This window comes from Mus caroli, unplaced genomic scaffold, assembly GCF_978045245.1.
Source record: "Mus caroli unplaced genomic scaffold, Mus_caroli_1 scaffold_7, whole genome shotgun sequence".
Taxonomy (NCBI): domain Eukaryota; kingdom Metazoa; phylum Chordata; class Mammalia; order Rodentia; family Muridae; genus Mus; species Mus caroli.
The window spans coordinates 35,271,457-35,293,651 of record NW_028227262.1 but is presented as its reverse complement, the minus strand read 5'-3'; the positions used below and the strand labels follow the sequence as shown (position 1 = coordinate 35,293,651).

At 48.2% G+C, this 22,195-nt stretch overlaps 1 protein-coding gene and 1 long non-coding RNA gene across 3 annotated transcripts; one reads left to right on the top strand and one right to left on the bottom strand.

The window, feature by feature from the left end:
• Positions 1 to 7,822: 7,822 nt before the first annotated feature.
• Positions 7,823 to 20,785, bottom strand: LOC115031312 (uncharacterized). Its single transcript, XR_003836935.2, has 8 exons — positions 20,688 to 20,785; positions 20,176 to 20,280; positions 18,445 to 18,505; positions 16,681 to 17,440; positions 13,927 to 14,062; positions 13,049 to 13,157; positions 12,467 to 12,585; positions 7,823 to 8,667 (listed from the first exon to the last, which is right to left on the bottom strand). It is a non-coding gene; the product is annotated as an uncharacterized LOC115031312 (long non-coding RNA).
• Positions 10,079 to 21,559, top strand: Il17re (interleukin 17 receptor E). Of its 2 annotated transcripts, XM_021165598.3 has the most exons (15): positions 10,079 to 10,216; positions 10,550 to 10,565; positions 13,426 to 13,523; positions 13,734 to 13,887; positions 13,962 to 14,101; positions 15,137 to 15,205; positions 15,905 to 15,971; positions 16,809 to 16,984; positions 17,074 to 17,121; positions 17,203 to 17,248; positions 17,347 to 17,501; positions 19,579 to 19,647; positions 20,062 to 20,113; positions 20,189 to 20,287; positions 20,716 to 21,559. In XM_021165598.3, the coding sequence occupies exons 1-15, from the start codon at positions 10,085 to 10,087 to the stop codon at positions 21,300 to 21,302; spliced, it is 1,908 nt and encodes a 635-aa protein (XP_021021257.1). In that variant the 5' UTR covers positions 10,079 to 10,084; the 3' UTR covers positions 21,303 to 21,559. The 2 variants fall into 2 exon arrangements, with proteins under 2 accessions (XP_021021257.1, XP_029334441.1); XM_029478581.2 differs by lacking the exon at positions 20,189 to 20,287 and having other exon boundaries at positions 20,677 to 21,559.
• Positions 21,560 to 22,195: the final 636 nt, after the last annotated feature.

Here is a 22,195-nt window from a genome sequence, read left to right as displayed (position 1 = left end):
AGGGACTATATTAGTTCCCACTAACTGACAGATAACATGAGTAAGAAGAAAGGAATTTGGGTTCTTTGTCGGCTTTCTGGCCATGGTTCGTAGGCCTGCTTGTTAGGGGCATGTGCGAAAGAAACTGCTCACCCTGTGGAAGCCAGAAAATGAAAAAAAGACGAGGTCCCACTGCAGACCACCAGCGATAGAGCTTCCATCAGCCCCACTTGAAGCTTCCTCCACTTCCACAAATGCCTCAGGCTGGCAAGGAGATTCCAGTCTTGGGGGGATTGTGCATTGAACACAACACCTAATTGTGTGAGAGATTCACAACTGAGATAAAGTTAACAGCCACACCTAGAAGTATAACAGTAAGTAGGGCTGTCCCTTTGCACTTGGACTTTGTTAGGCCTGGATGATACATCTGTGTCTGCAGAGATCTGACCTCTACAGTTGTAATTCTTTTGTTCTGGAAATGTGTTGGGTGTATAGTCTGCAGAGCCTTCTCTAGATGGATCTTTTGTATGTGGGGGAGGGGGCGGTGGTTCAAGGTGGTTTCGTTTTTTTTCTTTATTTTATTTATATGAACACACTGTAGCTGTCTTCAGACACACCAGAAGAGGGCATCAGATCCCATTACAGATGGTTGTGAGCCACCATGTGGTTGCTGGGAATTGAACTCAGGACCTCTGAAAAAGCAGTCAGTGCTCTTAACCACTGAGCCATCTCTCCAGCCCTCAAGAAGGTTTCTTCGTAGCCCTGGCTGACCTGGAACTCAGAGGTCCGCCTGCCTCTGCCTCTCAGGTGTTGTGACTATAGGCATGTGCCACCATGCTTGGGTCGTACAGATAATTTCAAAGATAACTTCTGCCTCAAGCCTACTGCTGTTCCTAAGTCCAGTGTTGACAGGCGCACGGCTCTGGATCATTATCCACCCCTCAAGCTTTAAGTCCTTGTTGCCTTCACGTTTTCCCAAGGTTTCTGGAGGTGAGGCTTCTCAGCAGTACAGTGCTTGTCTAGCATGCACTCGGGCCCTAAGTTTGATTCCCAAGCACCAAGAAGTAAAAAAAAGAACCTCCTCTACTCTTATACTCCTTTATTCATCTTTTTTTTTGTTTTTTTTTTTTTGTTTTTTTCGAGACAAGGTTTCTCTGTGTAGCCCTGGCTGTCCTGGCACTCACTTTGTAGACCAGGCTGGCCTCGAACTCAGAAATCCGCCTGCCTCTGCCTCCCGAGTGCTGGGATTAAAGGCGTGCGCCACCACGCCCGGCTCCTTTATTCGTCTTTAAGATACCATTTAGATGGAAATTCTGCAGTCTTCCCATTCCTCAGTTCAAATAACAACTTCGTTTGTCTGGCTGTTTTCTCTTCCCTCCTCTATTAGACAAGGACTAACATAGCCCAGAATGGCCTTGAACTATTCCTAAGTGCTAGGATTACAGGCATAGGTATCACAACTGGCTTATATTACTTGTTTGAATGTCTTCCATTCCCTTGCTCAGTACTCTGCACATTAGTGTCCACTCTGAGCTTACTGAACAAATTAACTTGTCCTTTTATGGACCAAAGTGTGTATGTCCCAGAGAACACAGCTGGACGGAAGCAGGAAGAAGCACTTGGAAGGCCATGGACAAGGGAGTTTGCCATGAGTTCAGCCGAGGTACACACTGCTAATTCTCAAATGACTGAGATGCAAACATTTGCTAAAACTGGGGTGCAAATTCCTAGTCAAGGAGCTAAAAACTATATTTGGTCATTAAAATGGTGTTTTATACACAGCCTTTGAGTATCTTGAAAATTCATTATGAAACTTGTCAAAATGTAAAAGTAGCTGTCATGGAAACCTCAGTTTATGTTAGTTTGGTGCCTGGAATTATGTTTTTCTAGCCTTTTTCTATCAGTTTTTTTCCTGCTTCATGGTTATGGTGTTCACAAATGAGGCCTCCTGTTGATGTAGTCAAAAGGAGCTGTTTCGATTAGAAAATTCATCTGGGTGTAGTGACACATGTCTGTTATTCTAACCTTTGGAAGGCTGAGACAGGAGAAATACTGTGAGTTTAGTTTGCCTGAGCTACATAATCGAAACCTATCTTAAAAAACAAGATTGGTTAAAGTGTGAGTTAAAGTATCAACCACAGGGCTAGGACCAGCCACCTGTCACACAGGTTGCTCTAAAGTTCTAATAGGCGAAGTTTGAAGGTATTCTAAAAAGTTTTTAAATTTTTAAAATTTATTTTTCTATACATAGGTGTTTTGCCAGCATGTATGTTTGTTTACCACTTGGGTACTTGGTCCCTGAAAAAGCCAGAAGAAGGCATCAGATCTCCCGAGGCTGGCATTAGAGAACCACCATGCAGGTGCTGGGAACTAAACCCAAATCTTGTAGAAGAGCAGCCAGGGCTCTTAACCACTGCAGCTTCCCTGCAGACCTTGTGAAGGCTTTTTCTGGACTCAGTAACACCATATGCGTGTCAAAAGTGGTGGTCGCCTGATCTGTACAAGCAAGACAGGAGAGTGAAGGAGTTGGAGAGACTCTTGAGCGATGATGGTCCAGAACCAAGAAAGGCTTGTGTGCTGCCAGGAATGATTAGTAGGCTGAGATCCTAGCCAGAGATTTTACTATCTTTGTTGGTTTTATTACATTTTATTGCCATCCTAGGAATCAAGTAGGGCTTCATACTTATTAGGTAGGTGCTCTATCAACTGAGCCACATTCTTACAGTCTACCCTTCGTTTGACACACCGTAGCCCAGATTGTCCTTAAACGAAGCAATCTCTGGCTTCTGTGGTGCTGGGATTATAGGTGTTCCCACCCCTAGCTGAACCTGTTTTTGATGAGATGCATGGGCATTGTGGACTTTCCCGCAGCTGTGAGGCTGAAAGAAATGTGAATGAATTACCCAGAACACAGAGATTTACATATCAAGATGCCTTTCCTGGATCAACAGTGCTGCGCCTGCCTCTCAAATTGGGAGTGTCCACCTGTTTTAGGAGTGATTTCTCTTTCCTTCTTCACTTCTCTCCTCTCCCTTCCCCTCCTTCTTTCTGACAGGATCTCTGTATAGAGTCCTCCTGCCTCTGTCTTTGAAATACCGTGTAGGTGTTTATCACCATGTCCAGCTAAGAATGATTTCTCAGAATGCTGGAAGTTGATCCCTTCTAAAAGAACATAAGGGATACTTCACATTCTTGGTTCACATTATCCTGGCTGGTGCCCCGACAGCGGGGCCAGAGCCAGCAGACCTTAGGAAATGGCCATTTCAGGAAGATCCTGTTGCTGCTACTCATGTCCTATCCAAGTCTATGCATAGGAAAGACTAACAAGAAAAATGGCCGCCAGATGTCCTCCACCCCCAATAGTATACTCTCACCAAGCATGCATGCTTCAGGGCTTGCCAAAACTTCCTGAACCCCTGGCTTGGTTCCCAAATAAAGACCATTTGAGCATGAAGTCTTGGCCAGCTGCTTTAGACTCCTAAGAACACAGGGCTTTTATGCTGACATCTCTGCCGCCTTCACCCTGTTGCCTCCTATTCCAGCTACCTCAATTCTAACTCTCCCTGTTGACAGTTGCCAATCTCCTCTCCTAGAACTATGCCCACCCATCACTCACCGTGATAAGATTCCTTTCAGTTTCTTTGTTCTTTCCTGGTCTGGCTGCTTGCCCTCCTCTCCTCCCTTCCCATGGTCTTGTGAAAACCCAGGATGGTCTCAAACTCACTGTGTAGCCAAGGACAACTCAAGCTCTTGATCCTCCTGCCTCCATCTCCCAAATCCTGGGATTGCAAGCTTATGCCACCACACTCCACTTTCTAATCTCTCTCCTTACATATTTATTCCACCAACTTTACCACATTGCTACATCTGGAACTTTGTGCAAGATGAGATCAGAAGCCCTCTGGATTCCTGTAATGTGTTCTGCCAGGAGAAACAGGAGACATGGTGTGTTTTGCCTCTCCATTTCTTTGCTGTGTATGTTTTTGACTGAGTACTCTTCCTGAGTGTTCCCTTTCTAAAACTGGTCGTTGGCCTGACTGCAAGGGTTGTGATGCTAGTAACACAAGGTAAAGGAGCAAGGGGCGTGATCCAAACCCAGATAGCTCAGTAGGAATTGATCTCATCCCTTCCCACTTTGGACTAGGCTCCGGCCACACCAAATATGTAAACCAGCAAAACAATAACTTCAGACTTCCTTTTGCCACTTTTTGCTACTTATTTACTAATTGATTGATTTGATGGTGTCTCACTATGTAGCCCTAGCTGCCCTGTGACTATGTAGACCAGACTGGCCTTAATCTCACACTCACAGAGATCTACCTGCTTCTGCCTCTGGAGTGCTGGGATGAAAGGCATATGTCACCACTCCTGGCCTCCCTAATTCCTTCTTTATGGACTTCTCTTCTTGACCTTTACTTCTTACTCCCTCCCTCTCTCTTCCCTTCTCTTTCGTCTATATTTCTTTATTGTCTCCACCTCTTTCTGCTTCTCCTAGCACACTTTAGACACTATCAGGAATCAACTAACCAAATATTTTTATCTTGAAAGTCAGGTTAGACTCCTGGACGTAAACCCAAAGGACGCTCTATTCTTCTACAAGGACAGTTGCTGAACTATGTTCTTAAAGCTTTATTAATAATAACCAGAAACTGGAAACAACCTAGATGTCCTTCAACCAAAGAATGGATAAAGAAAATATGGTAAATTTGCACAATGGAGTGTTACTGAGCTGTTAAAAACAATGACTTCATGGAATTTTCAAAGAAATAGATGGAACTACAAAAGACTGTCCTGAGTGAGGTAACCCAGGCCAGGAAGACAAACATTGTATGGACTTACTTATAAATGGGTATTAGCTGTAAAGTATAGGCTAACCTATATACACCTACAGTCCACAGACAAGAGGGCTAAGTAACAAGGAAGGCTCAAGGGGGTTGGTACATGGATCTCCCTGAGGAGGGGAAATAGAATATATTTTGCCAGTGTACTAGAGGTGAGTGGGGATGGGAAAAGAGGAATCAGGCAGCGGGTAGGGATGGAGGGAGAGAATACTGGGAAAGATGACTGGAACTGGGGGACAATTTGGGGGTGATGTGGAGCCTGGCACAGTGGAAACTCTCTGAAATCTACAAGAGTGACCCTAGCATGGACTCCTGTAATGGAAGCTTGGCAATATCATCTTGAACTGACCATATTCTATAACCAGGCAAGGCTTTTTCAGTAGTGGGACTGGGACATCAACCCAGCCACAAAACCTTCGAACTACAATCTGTCCTGCCTGCCAGGTCTGCTGGGGTAATAGTGGCACAGAACAAGTTGGTCCAATAACTGGTCTGACTTGAGACCTATGCCATGAGAGGAAGTCCACACCTGACACTGTCTGGAAGGCTATGAACCAGAGGCTGGACAGCCCAGAGATCCAGGATAGAACCAAACATGACTGGAAAAAAAAGTCAGTGACACAATTCCTAATGATATTCTGCTACACTCATCAATCCATGTTCAGCCCAAGTGTCATCAGAGAAGTGTCACCCAGCAACTGATGGGTGCAGATGTAGAGACCCATAGCCAAACACCAGGTGGAGCCAGGGGAACCCCACAGAAGAGCGGGAGGAAGGATCGTGGGAGCCAGAGGGGTCAAGGACATCATAAGAATATGGCCCACATAATCAACTATGCAGGGCTCATAGGGGTTCATGGAAACTGAAGTGACAACCTTGGGCTCTGTGTGGGTCTTAGCTAGGTCCTCTGCATATACCTTATGGGTGTGTAGCTTGGTGTTCTTACATGACTCCTAACATGGGAGTAGAGGATGTCTCTGACTCTTACCTGCTCTTGGGACCCTTTTCTTCCTGCTGGGCTGCCTCACCCAGGCTCGATGTGAGGGTTGCACCTAGTCTCACCATAGCTGGTTATGCTGTAGAGGGAATCTTCTGTGCACTGTATGGATGTTTCACCTGGCAATAAAAATGCTGTTGGCCTATCAGCTTAGGCAAGACATAGGAAGGTGGCCGGGCGGTGGTGGCACACGCCTTTAATCCCAGCACTTGGAAGGAAGAGGCAGGTGAATGTCTGAGTTCGAGGCCAGCTCTGGTCTACAGAGTGAATTCCAGGACAGCCGGAGCTACACAGAGAAACCCTGTCTCGAAAAACCAAAAAAGAAAAAAAAAAAAAAAAGGACCCTCATGGCGTGGCTGGAGAGATGGCTCAGCGGTTAAGAGCCACACATGCAAACAAAACACCAATGCACATGAAATAAAATAATTTTTTTTTTAAATAAAGAACCTTAAAAGTTAAAAAAAAAAAAAGTGTACAGGAACTTACGAGAGGTAGAATTGGAGGAAAGCTTTGGGCACTACACTTAGTTTGCAAGATCACCTTTTCTGCTGTCTAGCCGGCTTGGCTGCAGAGGTTGACTCTGCATAAGGCCTCTCTGTCAGCAGACCCTGTACGGTGAGGCTAAGAGACTGCAGGCTGACAGCCGGTTGGGAGGGCCCCGCACAAGTGCAGCTTCCTGGGCTACAGACTTTGACCTTGACCAAATCACTTTCCCTTCTGCTTCCTTATTTCTCTCCTTATGAAATTAAACAAATTATTCTCACTTACCAGCCTCACAGGTGTTTAGAGGGACCAGAGACTGCTGTTTCTTGGTGAACTGGAAGCAGATAAGCTACTTAGATGAAATGTAACATAATTGATGTTCACTTAGCTGTAGTGCACCTGCTTCCTGACAGTCGTTGCTAGGCACTGGGGAAGAACATGTGAGAATCTCTCCTCTTATTTAAGCGCAAGCATTAAACCCAGGGCCTTGCATACACTGCGCAAGTGCTTTGCCACTGCAGTTATACCCAGCCCTCTTTTTACTTCCTCTTAAAAATACTATTTTATAGTTGGGAGTAATGGCTCATACTTTTAATCCCAGCACGCAGGAGGCAGAAGCAGGTAGATTTCTTCTGTGAGTCTAAAGCCAGCCTGATCTATAGTGAGTTCCAGTAAAGCCAGCCGGCATAGGAAGACCCTGTCTTGAAAAACAAAAACAAGTACAAAATAATTTTTTGAAATTGTCATTGTAGTATCCTCCCCTGCTTTCCATTCTCCAACTCCTCCACTACACCCCCCCTCTGCTCTTAAACTCCTGGCCTCTTTATTTGTTTGTTTGTTTGTTGAGATGGGATTTCTTTGTGTACCCCTGTCTGTCCTGAAACTCACTCTGTAGACCAGGCTGGCCTTAAACTTAGAGATCTGTCTGCTTTTGCCTCTCAAGTGCTGGGACTAAAAGCATGTGCCCCCCCGGCCCCCCATAGCCTCTTTTTATTTAATTGTCTCACACTCACACATACACACACACACATACACACACACACATACACACACATACACACACACACATACACACACATACACACTTTGAGATAAGACATTAAGTTGCACAGACTGGTCTTGGACTCACTCTGGATCAGGCAAGCATTCACTATGTGATCCCTTTGCCTCAGCTTCTCAAGTACCTGGGATTACAGGCCAGAGCCACTCTCTGGAGAGCTGGACCTGTGGATAAGGGCACTTGCTCACTTGCTCTTGCAGGCAACTCAGGTTCTGTTCCAGCATCTACATGATGACTCACAACAATCCATAAGTCCAATTCCAATGGATCTGACACCCTCTTCTGACCTCTACAGGCACAGGCAACACACACACACACACACACACACACACACACAGCCCATAAGTACACTCAGATAAAATGTTCATATACACACACACATATATGTAATCTTTTAAATTAAAAATTTTAATTAAAACCTCTGCTAGTCATTACCCCCGCCCCTCCACCTTTTTGGTCTATTTTGCTCTCTGTAGCTGAGAATGACCTTGAACTTCACCTCCCTAAAGAACAAACCAAGGACTCCAGTGCATGCTAGCCACGCATTCTACCAGCTGAAGCACGTGCTGCAGCCCCTAGTAAATGCAATTTTAAAAATTATATTTATCTGTCTGCATGTCGTGGCATGTGTGAGGCGGTCAGAGGACAGCTCACAGGAGTTGGTTCTCTTCTACCGTGTGATTCCCAGGGACCCAGCTCAGGTTAAGACGCTGCCATCTTATCTTTCTGTGCCTTCTCATTTTGCTACCCTCCCACCAGCTTTACATTTTAATGCATGCAAAGCTAGAGGAGACTTTTAGGGTAGCAGGTAGATTGGAGACTGCAGATAAGAGCCAATAGATTTAGGATTGCCAAAAGAAGGCCTTGGATATGCTCCTGAAGAGTAGCCCAGTCTGTGTCTCAGAGACACGATGTTGGAGCTGGGAGGAAGCTTCGCTGGGAGAGTCCAGCATGAAATCCTGGATTCAGTCTGCAGCACTGAAGAAACTGGACACAGGGGTTCATGCCAGGAATCTCAGCATTTGGGGAGTGAGGTAGAAGGATCTGGCAGGCAAGGGTATCTTTGGGCTACATAGAGAATTTGAGGCCAACCTAGGGCATATGAAACACTGTCATGATAATAATAATCATAGGACTGGTGAGAAGGTTCAGTGTGTAAAGTGTTTGCTGCATAAGCATGAAGACCTGAGTTCTGATTCGCAGCACCCACAATGCCGGGCCATGGCAGAATATAGCTGTAGCTCCAGCACTGAGTAGAGAAGACAAGTGGGTCCCAGGAGCTTGCTAGTCCACCAGCCTCGTTGCAACTGCAAGCAAAGAGCCAGGTTCAGTGACAGGTCCTGTCTCAAAACAAGTCAGACACCAAGCAGGGACCAATTCATTTCATGAATGCAAAAGCAAGAGGAGACTTTCAGGGTAATAGGTAAATTGGAGGCTGCAGATATGAGCCAGTAGATTTAGGACTGCCTCTGGTGTCAGCCTCTGGCCTCTGCATGAGCCTGCATGGACAAGCACACCTGCCCACCTAAATGCCCACCATAACACACACACACACACACACACACACACACACACCTAGTTTTTTTTTTTTAATTTTAATTTTAAAACAGAGACAAGGAGGGCAATGGTGGTGTGTGCCTTTAGACCCAACACCGCACTTGGGAGGCAAAGGTGGATTTCTGAGTTCAAGGCCAGCCTGGTCTATAGAGTGAGTTCCAGAACAGCCAGGGCTACACAGAGAAATCCTGTCCTGAGTGTGTTTGGGGCGGGGGGTAGAGAAAGAGAGAGAGAGAGAGAGACCCCCATGGACATGCCCTGAACTTTCCTTCCCTCGGGCGTTGCCAAGGAAGGAGAGGGCTGCTGCAGCTCAAGTGCTCCATGGTAAGAGGAAGCTGTAAGATGATGGGGATGGGGAGGGTCCCCACAAAGCCTGGAGCCCTGTCAGCCTTTTTCCTGCACCGGAAACCACAGGAAACCAGGTCAGTGCGTGGGGCTGCTCCCTCTGCTCCAGAGCTCAGCTGTCAGTTCTGGGGCTTCCTGAGCAAGCCATATCATTTAGTTGGTCCTCAAAGATGGAGAGCACTTTGACAGCTGGAAAGGGCTAGTGGGCACAGAGAGAAGGCTGGACCCAGTGGGAAGTCAGCCGGGTGGGGAGCCCAAGTGCGTGTCGGGGACGCAGGAGGCTTATTTGTGTTTTATAATGTTTACTCATTTTTTACTTCAGCAAATGATGCCCAACCACTTCTTTATCGTCAGCATTCAGCATTCAGCGTAGACAAATGGAGAGTAGCTGTTCATTACTCAAAGAGAAGGATGTGGAACTGTCTGTGGCAGAGTATACTAATGTAATGTGTGTGTGTCAGATCTGCAGTATTTGAGGTGCAGGAGGGGTTAAGAAATGGGTGCACCTCCACAACAAGGTGTAGGTCCCTTTCCTGTTAACTCTCTGCCACACCAAGAGCCTCCTGTAAGGCTTACTCCAGGGCAGTAAGGTTTTCTACAGAGCAAGCAAGTGTTCCTCCTTGCCCTGGCTCAGGAGAAGGAATGTGACCAAGCCTGCTGGTTAGGATCAAGGAGGAGCTTCGGGGCAGGGTGGATCTAGGGCAGGGTTAGGTGAGAGCGCCTGCTGGTACTGTGTGCTTCTCACAGCTCCAGGGCCAGGCCCTGCTGCCCTCTTGCAGACAGGAAAGACATGCTCTCTGCGCCCGGTTCCTACAGAAGCTCATGGGGAGCCCCAGACTGGCAGCCGTGCTCCTGTCTCTCCCGCTACTGCTCATCAGCCTCGCTGTGTCTGCTCGGGTTGCCTGCCCCTGCCTGCGGAGTTGGACCAGCCACTGTCTCCTGGCCTACCGTGTGGTAAGGTCCTGCTGCCAAGTGAAGGGGCACTTGCTTGGCACAGACTAGAACCCCTCTTTCTCCTGCCTGCCCTTTCCTACCTCTGAAATCCTGGGTTCTTAGTGGCAGCCTCAGTGTGTCCTCTATGTGGTCTTGAAGGGATGGCTAAGGTTCTGGTGAGCAGAGGTCCTTGGCAGGGTGGGACTGAGAGAAGAACAGCTGGATGGATGGACTGAGCTGAGGGCCTCAGACCCAGATGACTGGATGCAGAGTGCAGGGAGAATGCACCTTACGCGACTCCCTTCTAATGACGCCTCTCTCCTTTCTTTCCCCTTCTGGGCCCTGTATCTTCAGGATAAGCGTTTTGCTGGTAAGTCTTATTTCCTGTCCTGCTCCTCTTCCCTGGGCTCCCCGGTGGTCCAGGACCCAGTGAGCCATCCTTGGCAGTTTTGGTTCCCAGCCCAGGGAGTCTGCTATCAATAAGAAAGTGCAGGACTAGTCTAGATTCCTCAGATTCTATAAATCCTTAGGCAGAGTTCTTCACTCCTCCATCTGACCTTGGCTTCTGAGCACCGGAGTGGAGGAGAAATGACTAGAAGATGAGGGCCGTGTTGCTTCCTGCCAATGGGGAGGATAAAATGAGAAACATGGCAAATCTCCAGGCATCCACCCAAGTGGCTCTTCCTATCACTGGCCTCTCACTCTATCAGGAACAATACTCTTTTATACTTTATGATACATTCAACTCTACCAAGCTTTCCCAGATGTATTGCGTTACTTAAGACTCTTGATGGATGAGCTGTCTGGCACCTGGGTCATAACTTTCTCAAGATCATACTCAAAAGATTTATCAAAGCTCAGCCCTAAATTCAGTTGGAAGGAGGTAAGAGGGACCTCCTTAGACCCGACTGTTTCTCTTTTTGTTTTTGTTTTGAGACAGGGTCTCACTATGTAAAACCAAAGCTTCCATCCTTTAATCCTCCTGTCTCAGCCTCCTAAGCAATGGGCTTACAGCCATGTGTCTCTGTGCTGACTTTCCTTTCTCTGACACAGGAAGTTCTGCTCAAACCCCCTGCCCTACTGTCCTAGCCACAAAGCCTTGGCACTGGTCTTGCTGTTTGTGTCTGGTTTCTGGTTTGTGTCTGGTGTCTCGATCTTCAGGTAGGAAAAGCAGCTTTGAGCCATTCCCAGTGGAGGTATGGATTAGGGACAGTTGAAGGGTAAGTACCTGGGCTGACACAGTGTCTGTTGTCATATTGGAACAGGTTTTTGTCTTGTTAACCTCAACAGGGACTTAGAGCATCCTAAAATAGCACATCACAACAAATACTTGTGAGACAACTGTATCATTGTGGAGGTGCCATCTCCACAAAGGGCATCTATCTCTAAAAGTGTGTGTTCTATGGACCTGCTGTTGTTACTTGGCATCTGTAAAGTGGGATCAGTTTACCCTGCTGTTTCATTGCCTCACTTGGTACACACTGAACAAACAGCAGTTATAAGGGGGTAGGGAGATGGCTCAGTGATTAAGAGCACTCAGTGCTCTTGCAGAAAAGAGTTCAATTCCCAGCATCCACATCAGGCAGCTCGAAACTCCGCCCCCAGGGAACCTGATGTTTCTGACCTTCCAGCACCTGCGCTCATTCGCTCATTCGCACACACCTATACACAGGCGCACACACATGCACATAACTAAACATAAAGTCACAAAACGTTAGTTGAAAATTTTTATCATTAGAGATGATGCTTCCATGCCCTTAATCCCAGCACTCAGGAGAAAGAGGTAAGCGAAACTGCATTAGTTTGAGGCTAGCCTGGTCTACAAAGTGAGTCCAGGACAGCCAAGGCTGGTTACACTGAGAAACCCTGTCTCAAAAAAAAAAAAAAAAAAAAAGACAGAAATCATGCTACAGCTACAGCCAGACACTGGTGGCACAGGCCAGCACTCAGGAGGCAGAGAGGCAGGAGGATCTCTAAGTTCAAAGTTAACCTGGTCTATAGAGTAAGTTCTAGGACAGCTAAAGCTACATAGAGAAACCCTGTCTTGAAAACAAAAACAAAAACAAAAACAAAAACAAAACAAAGTCATGCTACAGTGAATACCTACCTTTGTGGGAAGTGTGTGTGTCTTTTTTTTTTCTACTTAAGAATTTTTAAATTGTTTTATTTAAAGTGTCTCATTGAGGCTGGAGAGATGGCTCAATTGTTATAAACACTTGTGCTCTCCCAGAGGGTCTAGACTTGATTCCCAGCACCCACATGGTGGCTTACCTCTAACTCTACGGTTCCAGAGAGTCCAGTGTCTTCTGATTTCAGTAGACACTAGGCATGCACATGGTGCACATACATGTGTGCAGGCAAAACATCCATATGTGTAAAATAAAATAAACCTAAAATTGTATAAAGAAAAAAATATCTTTTATTTATTATTTTAAAATCTCATAATGCATACACTCTATCTTGATCAAACCCACCTACAGTTCCCCTCTCCCACTTCCCCTGAATAACTCCCAAAACATCCCTGTCCCATATTCATATCTTTAAAAAAACATTTATGTTTGTGTAGTAATGTTTCCCTGTATGTGTGTGTGTGTGTGTGTATGTATATATTACATCCATGTAGTGCCCATGGGAGCATTGGAGTTATAGATGGTTGTGAGCCACCACGTGGGTGCTAGGAACCAATTCTGGATCTTCTAAGAACAGCAAGTATCACATGTATCCCTCCATGTTTTGAGACAGAGCCTCACTGTGTAGTCCTGACTCCCTTGGAACTTGCCAAGTACACCAGGCTGGCCTCAAAGTCAAGGGCTCTGCCTGTCTCTGCCTCCCGATACAAGTATAAAACCACACCTTGCTCTGTTGTTTCATAATTCACTGAGTCCAATCAGCGGGGCTGCCTACTGGGTATTGGCTGATCTTGCTGGCTTGACCTTGCACAGGTCTTGTGCAGGTGATCGCCCTGCAGCGAGAGAACACAACCTTCATAGTGTGTCTAGAAGACTCGAGAGGACTCCTCCTCTTCTTCTGCCTCTTACAGTCTTTCTACTTTTTCTTCTGTGTTCTCTGAGCCTCAATACTTTTTCACCGAATCATAATTTTTGCCACCAAGAAGCTCAATATCATTTCTTTCCTTGATTTATAATAAATTTCTACCCAATATTGGATCAAGTCTCAGGAAAGACAGAGGCCATGAATACCCAGATAAGAAGTTTGTTTCCCTCCTACAGGCCTTCAGTGGGGCTGGTTCCCTCTCTTGGTAAGGAAATCGAAAAGTCCTCCTAAATTTGAAGACTATTGGAGGCACAGGACACCAGCATCCTTCCAGGTACCCTGCAATGTATGGCTCTACCCTATGGTTCCAAACCCTTTCTTTTTTGCCCTTTACTTTTTCTCCAGCGACAAAAGGGAGTTTGAAAATGTAAACATTACACAGCAAGGGAAACTGAGGCCAAAAGAACTTGAGCAATTGGCCTGTGGCCTCTCAAGTTCAAGTTCCTGGCTCCTGGCTTAACACCAGTTTGTTCTCTGCTTGCAGAGGAAGCTGCTAGGCAGCCCTTCCCTGTCTGAGGAAAGCCATCGCATTTCCATCCCCTCCCCAGCCATCTCCCACAGAGGCCCCAAAAGGGCCCAGCCTTCAGCTGCAGAAGGAACAGAACATCTCCCTGAAGCAGGGTCACAAAAGTGTGGAGGTAGGCATGATGGGTGACCGGAGATGGTTTCATCCTTACCTGAGCCAGGGTCACCGAGTCTTCCTTCTCCCTAGGACCTGAATTCTCCTTTGATTTGCTGCCTGAGGTACAGGCTGTTCGGGTGACTATTCCTCCAGGCCCCAAGGCCAGTGTGCGCCTTTGTTATCAGTGGGCACTGGAATGTGAAGACATGAGTAGTCCTTTTGATACCCAGGTATGTAGTGCCTTGACAGATGGCACAATTCCTCAGCAAAGAGACATATCTTACAATTCCTGAGCAAATGGGGGGAGGGGGGCGGGAACTAAGGCCCAGACAGAGAGAGTAATTGCTCAAATCTTATAACATGAGGTATATAGTATTAAGACTTTAATTTGACTAGACAGAAAAGTTGTAGGCTATGTTACTTGAGAGGGGAGACCAGAAAGAAGTAAGTATGGTATATATTCCCAGGGAGAGAATCCTTAGAGACCTCTGCTAGGGCTGCCCAGTTGGTAGAGTGCTTGCCTTCCGTGCATGGCCTCTGGCATTGTACAGATGGGGTGGGAGGTAGAAGTAGGAGAATCAGGAGTTCAAGGCTATTCTTGGAGATACAATGAGTCTGAGGTCAGCTTTGGGGCACATGAGCCCCTGCCTTAAGAAAAACAACAACAAAAGCTTTGTTACTTCCTCAAGAGGTTGTTCCCCTGGTAATTTGACAAAATGGTCACATGCATCTTGGTACTCTTCTCTCGTACCTTTTGTGTAGCCCTCAGAAAATTATATCCCCTGACCCCCCCAATCCCTCAGGCCAGGTCCTAGCAGCCCACTACAACCTCCAATCATCACAGATGCTGCTGTGCATAGCTGGGCCTCATGTGCAAAGACTGAAGCCATATCCTAGAGTCCTTTGGTCTCTTCCTGTCTCCATATCCTAGAGTCCTTCCGTCTCTTCTTGTCTACATTGGCTATACCTTCTAACTCCATGGTGATGCTAGCCTTTAGTAGAGTTGATGCTTCTAACGCCCTACATGCCATATAACTGGAACTCAAGAATAGTATATTCCCATCCCTAGCCCCACTCCTCATAAAATATCCCAAGCAAATGGCCAGAGTATAGAACCAAGATCCTATGAGAAAAAGAAGTAAGTTTTATATAGTGGGAAAATAAGGTATATTGTCTGAGGTCTTAGCTTCCTCCTACTTGGTCTACAATATCCATGCTTTGTCTTAGGTGTCTCTTTTTCTCTTCTCTTGTGGTTTTATCAACAGAAAATTGTGTCTGGAGGCCACACTGTAGACCTGCCTTATGAATTCCTTCTGCCCTGCATGTGCATAGAGGTGAGAATAAGGGAATTTGGGCTAACCATGGCTCTTTGCATAGTCACATCTCCAGTAAATTAATTTATAAAGGACCAGGGATGGATGGAAAGACAGTAAGCCCTACGGCACCAAAGAGAAACTCCAACGGGACCATGGCTGCTTAGGAACTGGTGCAGGCTTGGCTGTGAGCCACAGACGCTCAGAGGTGGGAGGGTCCTAGGCAGTTCCACCTCAGACCTGCCTGGATGTTCCTCTCAAAGCCATGCCCCCTCTAGCCCTCCATTGTAGTCCTCTATCTTTCCTTATAAGTCTTAAGATAAAGATGTTTTGGACATCACTGGGGGAAGAGGAGTCCTGAAAGAAGGATAGAGACCCAGGGAGGCAAGAAACTGCCAGAGACGACAGCACATGGACTCTCAGGGAGTCCAGAATGAGGAATGACACAGGGCACTGGGTACAGTGAGAAAACCCAGAATGGGTGTCAGCAAAGCCTAAAATTGAGAGATGTGACCCACAGGAGTTCTCTGTTGCTGGGAATAGTTCTCTTGGGAGTCCAGAGGAGACTGCCGTATTCGCTGCTGTTTCCTCTGCTCCACAGAGCTCCCTGGTTGATTAGTGTCCTAAGGCTCAGGGTACTTCCCCATAGTGAGCTAGAGCCAGAACTAATGATGTTGGGAAAGCCATTTCCTTGATGCTCTCTATGCTTTGTCTTCCCAGGCCTCCTACCTGCAAGAGGACACTGTGAGGCGCAAAAAGTGTCCCTTCCAGAGCTGGCCTGAAGCTTGTGAGTGTTGTATTAATCCTGATGCAGGATGAGGGTTCTCCTTCCTCCCTCCCTCCCTCGCCCCCCCCCTCTCTCAGAGAGAGCGCAGATGGCATGAGCACATCTCTCTGGGGGGAGCAGTGTCTAGCCATCAACCTGCACATGAGCTCCCTATGTGCTGAGCATTGTGAATGGAGGAGAGTCACCCAGGGAGTGGTGAGTGAGAGGACCACCTAGAGACCTAGGCTCACTTCCCAGCTCTGCCATAGATTATCCCCAGATTCCCCCCTTTCCTTCATCAGTAAAATCCCAAACTGTTGATGAGGCTTGAAGGAACTATTTCTCAGCAAAGTGGCTGGTATTTTCTAGAGTGCTGTGTGCACAGCACCGACCTTAAGAGAAAAACACTCAGATACAGGTAACAAAGCCTAGTCCTCAGGCAGGGTTATCTTCAAAGGGCTGTCTGCAGGACATCGGCTTGGGGAAGGAGGAGCTTGAGACACTGTTGTGAGCAGAGAGGGTCTCAGAGGTGCCCTCACCTGAGCTGAGCTCAGGAAATGGACAGGATTCAGAAAGAAGAGTCAGGGAAGAAGGCATTTAGCTTCTGGGAGGAGCCCGCACAGATTTTGAGTATGGGATGTTTTGAGTACAGTGTGGAGACCTAGAATGGAAAGGGAAAGGCAAGAAGGCTGGGTATAAAGGTGGGTAGGGAGAGTGGAGGCATGCTTACCTGCTGAGCACCTGTGCGCAGGACTTGTGCTGGAACTTTGGTATTTTCTCCTGATGCCCTGGAGTGGGGGTGGGGAGATGGAGCTACAGCTGGGCTATGGCCTCATCCTTGGACCTGCCACCTCCCAGATGGCTCGGACTTCTGGAAGTCAATACGCTTCACTGACTACAGCCAGCACAATCAGATGGTCATGGCTCTGACACTCCGCTGCCCACTGAAACTGGAGGCCTCCCTCTGCCGGAGGCAGGACCCACTCACATCCTGCGAAACCCTTCCCAACGCCACAGCACAGGAGTCAGAAGGAGTAAGGGCAGCCACCTCCCTCCAGGACTGAGATGGGCAGGGGCAGGGCCCAGGGACCTTCTCCCTGACTAACGCCCCTCTCCCCAACAGTGGTATATCCTGGAGAATGTGGACTTGCACCCCGAGCTCTGCTTTAAGGTACAACCATGGGCAGGGGGCTGGCCATGGGAGAAGGGGTGGGATGAACCCTGCTGACCTGCTATGCCTGTGTTTTCTCAGTTCTCATTTGAAAACAGCAGCCACGTTGAATGTCCCCACCAGAGTGGTGAGTCAGTAGGAAATCCCCCCTCCCACATCTCATCCCCACTCACCTGTGACCTCCAGGTCCAGAACTACCCAGCTCTGATCACCTCTCACAAACAGGCTCTCTCCCATCCTGGACTGTGAGCATGGATACCCAGGCCCAGCAGCTGACGCTTCACTTTTCTTCAAGGACATACGCCACCTTCAGTGCTGCCTGGAGTAACCCAGGTTTGGGGCTGGATACCCCCATGCCTCCTGTGTACAGCATCAGCCAGGTAGGGCCTAGCTTTGCTTCCCACTTTGCTTCCCACCAGGTCCTCTTGACCAATGCATATCCCTAGCCTCCCTGTTACTTCAGTGAGGCAGACCCTGCCTGTGTGGGTGGAGCCACAAAGCCCCCATTCCGGCGTCTGTCATAGATTATTTTCTTGATCAACCTTGGATGCCCTCTGTCAATCTGTGGGACCCTTCAGGAGGGAGTTCCCAAGCCTTTCAGTGCCTCAGTTTACAGAGAGAGCAGTGTCCCTTCTTCACCTACTCTCCAGCCCACTGACGCCACTGCTGCATTGTGTGTGTGGTGTACGCATACGCATGTGTAGGTGTGCAAACCTGTGGGTGTAAACACAGAGACCAGAGGTCTTCTATTCATCTCTCTACCTTATTCCTTTGAGACCAGATCTCTCACTGAACTTGGAGCTTGCTGTTTTCAGCTACGTTGGCAGTCCAGTGAAGTCCTGGGATTCACCTGTCTCTGACCCCCCAGTGCTGAGGTTGCATGGATATATGGCCGTGCTTGGCTTCCCTGCACCTCCGGGCAGGGTTTCTCTATGTAGCCCTGGGTGTCCTGGAAATCAGTCTGTAGACTCAGAGATCTGCCTGCCTCTGCCTCCCAAGTGCTGGGATTAAAGGTGTGCACAATCACCACCACCACCACCACCACCACCACCACCACCACCACCACCACCACCGAGCTCTTTTTAAGAAAACAAAAACAAAAACAAAACAAACAAACAAAAAAACTCTGGATACTTAGGGTTTAAATTCAAGTGTTCATGTTTGCATAGACAATGCACCTACCAAGTCATTTCCTCAGCCCCACATTTGTATATTGATGCTACCCCTCACCCCAGCTCTCCTCCCCAGGTCTCATGCCTCTCCCACGCACTAGTATAGAAGTTCACCAACTCTCTAGAGACCTCTAGAAGCTGAAGGACTCACTGTACAGTACTGCACTGGTGCCGTTCCATTGTGTGGGCTAAGAATAGGTTGACTCGAAAAACTTAAAAAAAAAAAAAAAAAGAATAGGTTAACTAGATGACTTTGTTCTGTGTATCTGATTTAAAAACCACAATCAAATTCACTCACAAACCCACAGTGATAAGCTGACCAAGCACGCAGTGCTCTCTACATACAGTTCTCTCTCAAAGGCTCCCTTGCAGCTAGGCTATTGCTTTGAGCTCTGTGGACTCCCAAACAGACAGAGAGTAGCAAACACGTGTGATCTGAGTATCTACCAACTTGAGACTGGAGTCAAGCATGTAAGGGGTGCAGAGTAGAGGCAGGTGGTGCTCCTGAAGGGTGGGGTTGGCTGGTCAGTCTTGTAACTAACTTATGGAAAACAGAGTGGAGCCACATCTCATCTGTGAACAAACAGCAATCGGTTCTCTCCAGTTCAATACACATTTCCCAGGCACCTACTCTGCTCACCCTGCATTATGCACTAGGAGGTATAAGAAAAACATACAGAACAGGCTTTGGCCTCCATTTACCCATGTATATAAGTACATACATATATCTCAGCTTAATATATATGCGTGTGTGTGTGTGTGTGTGTATCTATCTATGTAGGTTATAATTATATACACAACAATTATATATCAGTTTATTAAAGTATCCATATACATATTGCCATCTGATGCTCCCAGTAACCCACTAAAGATTATTGGCCCCCGCCTCCCATCTGCAAATAAAGAGTCTGCATCCAAGTCCACACACACACCCAGAACTAGAAAAGCTATAGTCAAGCCTCCGCCCAGCCTGCAGCCTCCGCAGCTTATCCTTCGCAGTGAACAAGGCGCCTCTTCAGCTGTGTAGTGGGTGAAGATGCACACAGGACACAGACAATGGCTGTGTCTCCCTCCATCCTCATGATGGCATTCTGTGTGTGTGTGTGTGTGTGTGTGAACTCAGCCGAAGCAGCTACTATCTGAGGAAAGTCAGCGGTAGTTGGGGTGGCTGGGGAAGTTGTCTGGAAGTGTCACTGGGCCCTCTAATAGATAGGCTAGGTGAGTAGGTGAGACGCTATCAGATTTGCATGTATGGGGACAATCATTCTATTCTTTGTCCCCACAGACCCAGGGCTCAGTCCCAGTGACGCTAGACCTCATCATCCCCTTCCTGAGGCAGGAGAATTGCATCCTGGTAAGAAATCCTACCCTTACTCCTCACAGACCCCCTAGCACAGAGTCCATTAAAGTGTTTGGTTTGCCCAAGTATTTTAAACTGGAATTAGGCATCACTAGTTATATGCTATCTTAAAAACAAAACAAACAAACAAAACACTTATAGTTTGCCTTCCCATTTAAAAAAAAAAAAAAAAAAGAGGAAACTGGGTATTGCATGTCCACAGTGAGGTGTGGTGACAAGGCCCAGCGCTCATTGGTGGCTGGCTATTTCAGCTGCTCTGAGCTCTCCAGCTGTGGGAGCACCTGTGGTCTCACTGGCATTTGTACTAGACACAAAACTGAGCTGCAGGAATTCCCAAGCCAGCGGGGACCCCTTCCCTGGGAGGAGGGGGTACGCTAGCTCACATGAGTGGGGGCCCTGTGTCCTCAGGTGTGGAGGTCAGATGTCCAGTTTGCCTGGAAGCACGTCTTGTGTCCTGATGGTGAGTTCTTGAGTGAGAGGAGGGGGGTGAGCACGGGCACTCGAGAGATGGCTCGCCTTTACCTGCTTGATTCAGTCTCCCATAGACACCTCGGGCTCTTGATCCTGGCACTGCTGGCTCTCACCGCTCTACTGGGTGTAGTTCTGGTCCTCCTCGGCCGGCGCCTACTGCCAGGTAAAATCACCTTTGGTCGTGGGAGATTCAGATGGTCCCAGCACTTTTTGACTGAGAGAGGGCCAAAGCACAGGCTGCTATGCTACTCTTAGGCCCCCTAGTGGGAAGGAATGGTTAAGGCAGGGCAAAGGGCTGTGGGTGCAGTTTGTCTGTGTACCACCACCCACCCTGCTGCAAAAGGCGGTGTTGGGGACGACAGGGCTGTTTACTCTCCAGCCTGCTGTGCGTTAAAACCTTCACAGTTTCCTCAGCAGTTTGGGGAACTGACTCATTGCAATAAATCCTCATAAAGGACACATTGTGCATGCAGGGCACCCTAGAGTGTAGGCCAGAGTCCCCAAGGGGAGGGCTACGCTGGCTGTCCTCGCTACTCCCCCTCCTCCCCCAAGACGCCCCTTACCTTACTCAGCTGTTGCTCCGGTCCCTAGGCTCCGGTCGAACAAGGCCAGTTTTACTCCTACATGCAGCAGACTCAGAGGCACAGCGACGCCTGGTGGGAGCTTTGGCCGAACTGCTGCGGACGGCGCTGGGAGGTGGACGCGACGTGATCGTGGATCTCTGGGAAGGGACGCACGTAGCACGCATTGGACCACTGCCGTGGCTTTGGGCAGCGCGGGAGCGCGTGGCGCGGGAGCAGGGCACGGTGCTGCTCCTGTGGAACTGTGCGGGTCCCAGCACCGCCTGCAGCGGTGACCCGCAGGCTGCGTCCCTTCGAACCCTGTTGTGCGCTGCTCCACGTCCTCTGCTGCTCGCCTACTTCAGTCGCCTCTGCGCCAAAGGTGACATCCCCCGGCCGCTGCGCGCTCTGCCACGCTACCGCCTGCTTCGTGACCTGCCGCGCCTGCTGAGAGCGCTGGATGCTCAGCCTGCCACCCTAGCCTCCAGCTGGAGTCACCTTGGGGCTAAGCAGTGCTTGAAAAACCGTCTGGAACTGTGTCACCTGCTGGAACTCGAGGCCGCCAAAGATGACTACCAAGGCTCAATCAATAGTCCCTGTGGTTTCAGTTGTCTGTAGCCTCAGCCTGTGTAGCAACAGCAGGAACTCCAGAATGAGGCCTCACACATGTACTCTTTGGGGGTGCTTCTTGTTCCCCAAACCGTAAGACTCACCCTAAGTCCCACACTTGACCAACCTCCCTCACATTTGCTCCCTCTTAGAGTCCCTGAGAGGAACTTGGGCTTTCCTAATAGGTCCTCAGCCCTTTCTGAGAAGGAGGGACGATTTTTCCATTTCTTTTCAAAACTGCAAAAAAAAAAAAAAAAAAAAGACAACCATCTGCATCGAGCACTCCAGTTCAGGCTGGAGGGCTAGGCCAGGATTGGAAAGCAGGGCCTATGTGTCAAGCTCTTGAAGGGGGGCTCTGCTCGGCAGAGTTGAGAGAAACCCTGGTCAGCCAGGAGTCCCTCACCTTCCCCAGAGGGAGGCCTCATCCAGAGGTAGTTTGATTTGTTTGTTTGTTTGTTTGTTTGTTTGTTTGAGACTGACCCCCACTGTGTAGCCCTTGATGGCCTGGAACGAAGAGGGTTATCTACCTGCCTCTGTCTCTGGAGTGCTAGGATTAGAAGCCTACATCACCCAATTGGTAAGAGAGATGAATAAAAGCAAACGTAGTAGACACATTAAGGAACAGTGTGCTGCTCTTGTGTGCCTGGGCCTGTCAGGAAGCCTGCCCTAAGCTTGTTCTAGAACAGCTCACCAGCCCAAGTCCTTTCATTCCTACTGTGGTCCCATTCCCACAAGCATTACCTGCGAAAGGCAAGGGGGAGCCAGTGCCTCCTGGCTCCTCTCCTCACTACGATTCTTCCAAGAGCAAAGGCCGGCAGCTCTCAGCTAGGCAGCATGGCCATCGCACTCCTCCAGTGCCAGCCACAGCTCGACAGAACTCTGCCCAGTGCGGGGTCTCCCGG

Bases quoted from the DNA above. Each gene is read 5' to 3' on its own strand.
- Il17re (XM_021165598.3), top strand. From the start codon at position 10,085: ATGGGGAGCCCCAGACTGGCAGCCGTGCTCCTGTCTCTCCCGCTACTG. The intron at 15,206-15,904 runs GTGAGAATAAGG...TTGTCTTCCCAG, and splicing joins TGCCCTGCATGTGCATAGAG to GCCTCCTACCTGCAAGAGGA. The intron at 17,502-19,578 runs GTAGGGCCTAGC...TTGTCCCCACAG, and splicing joins CTGTGTACAGCATCAGCCAG to ACCCAGGGCTCAGTCCCAGT.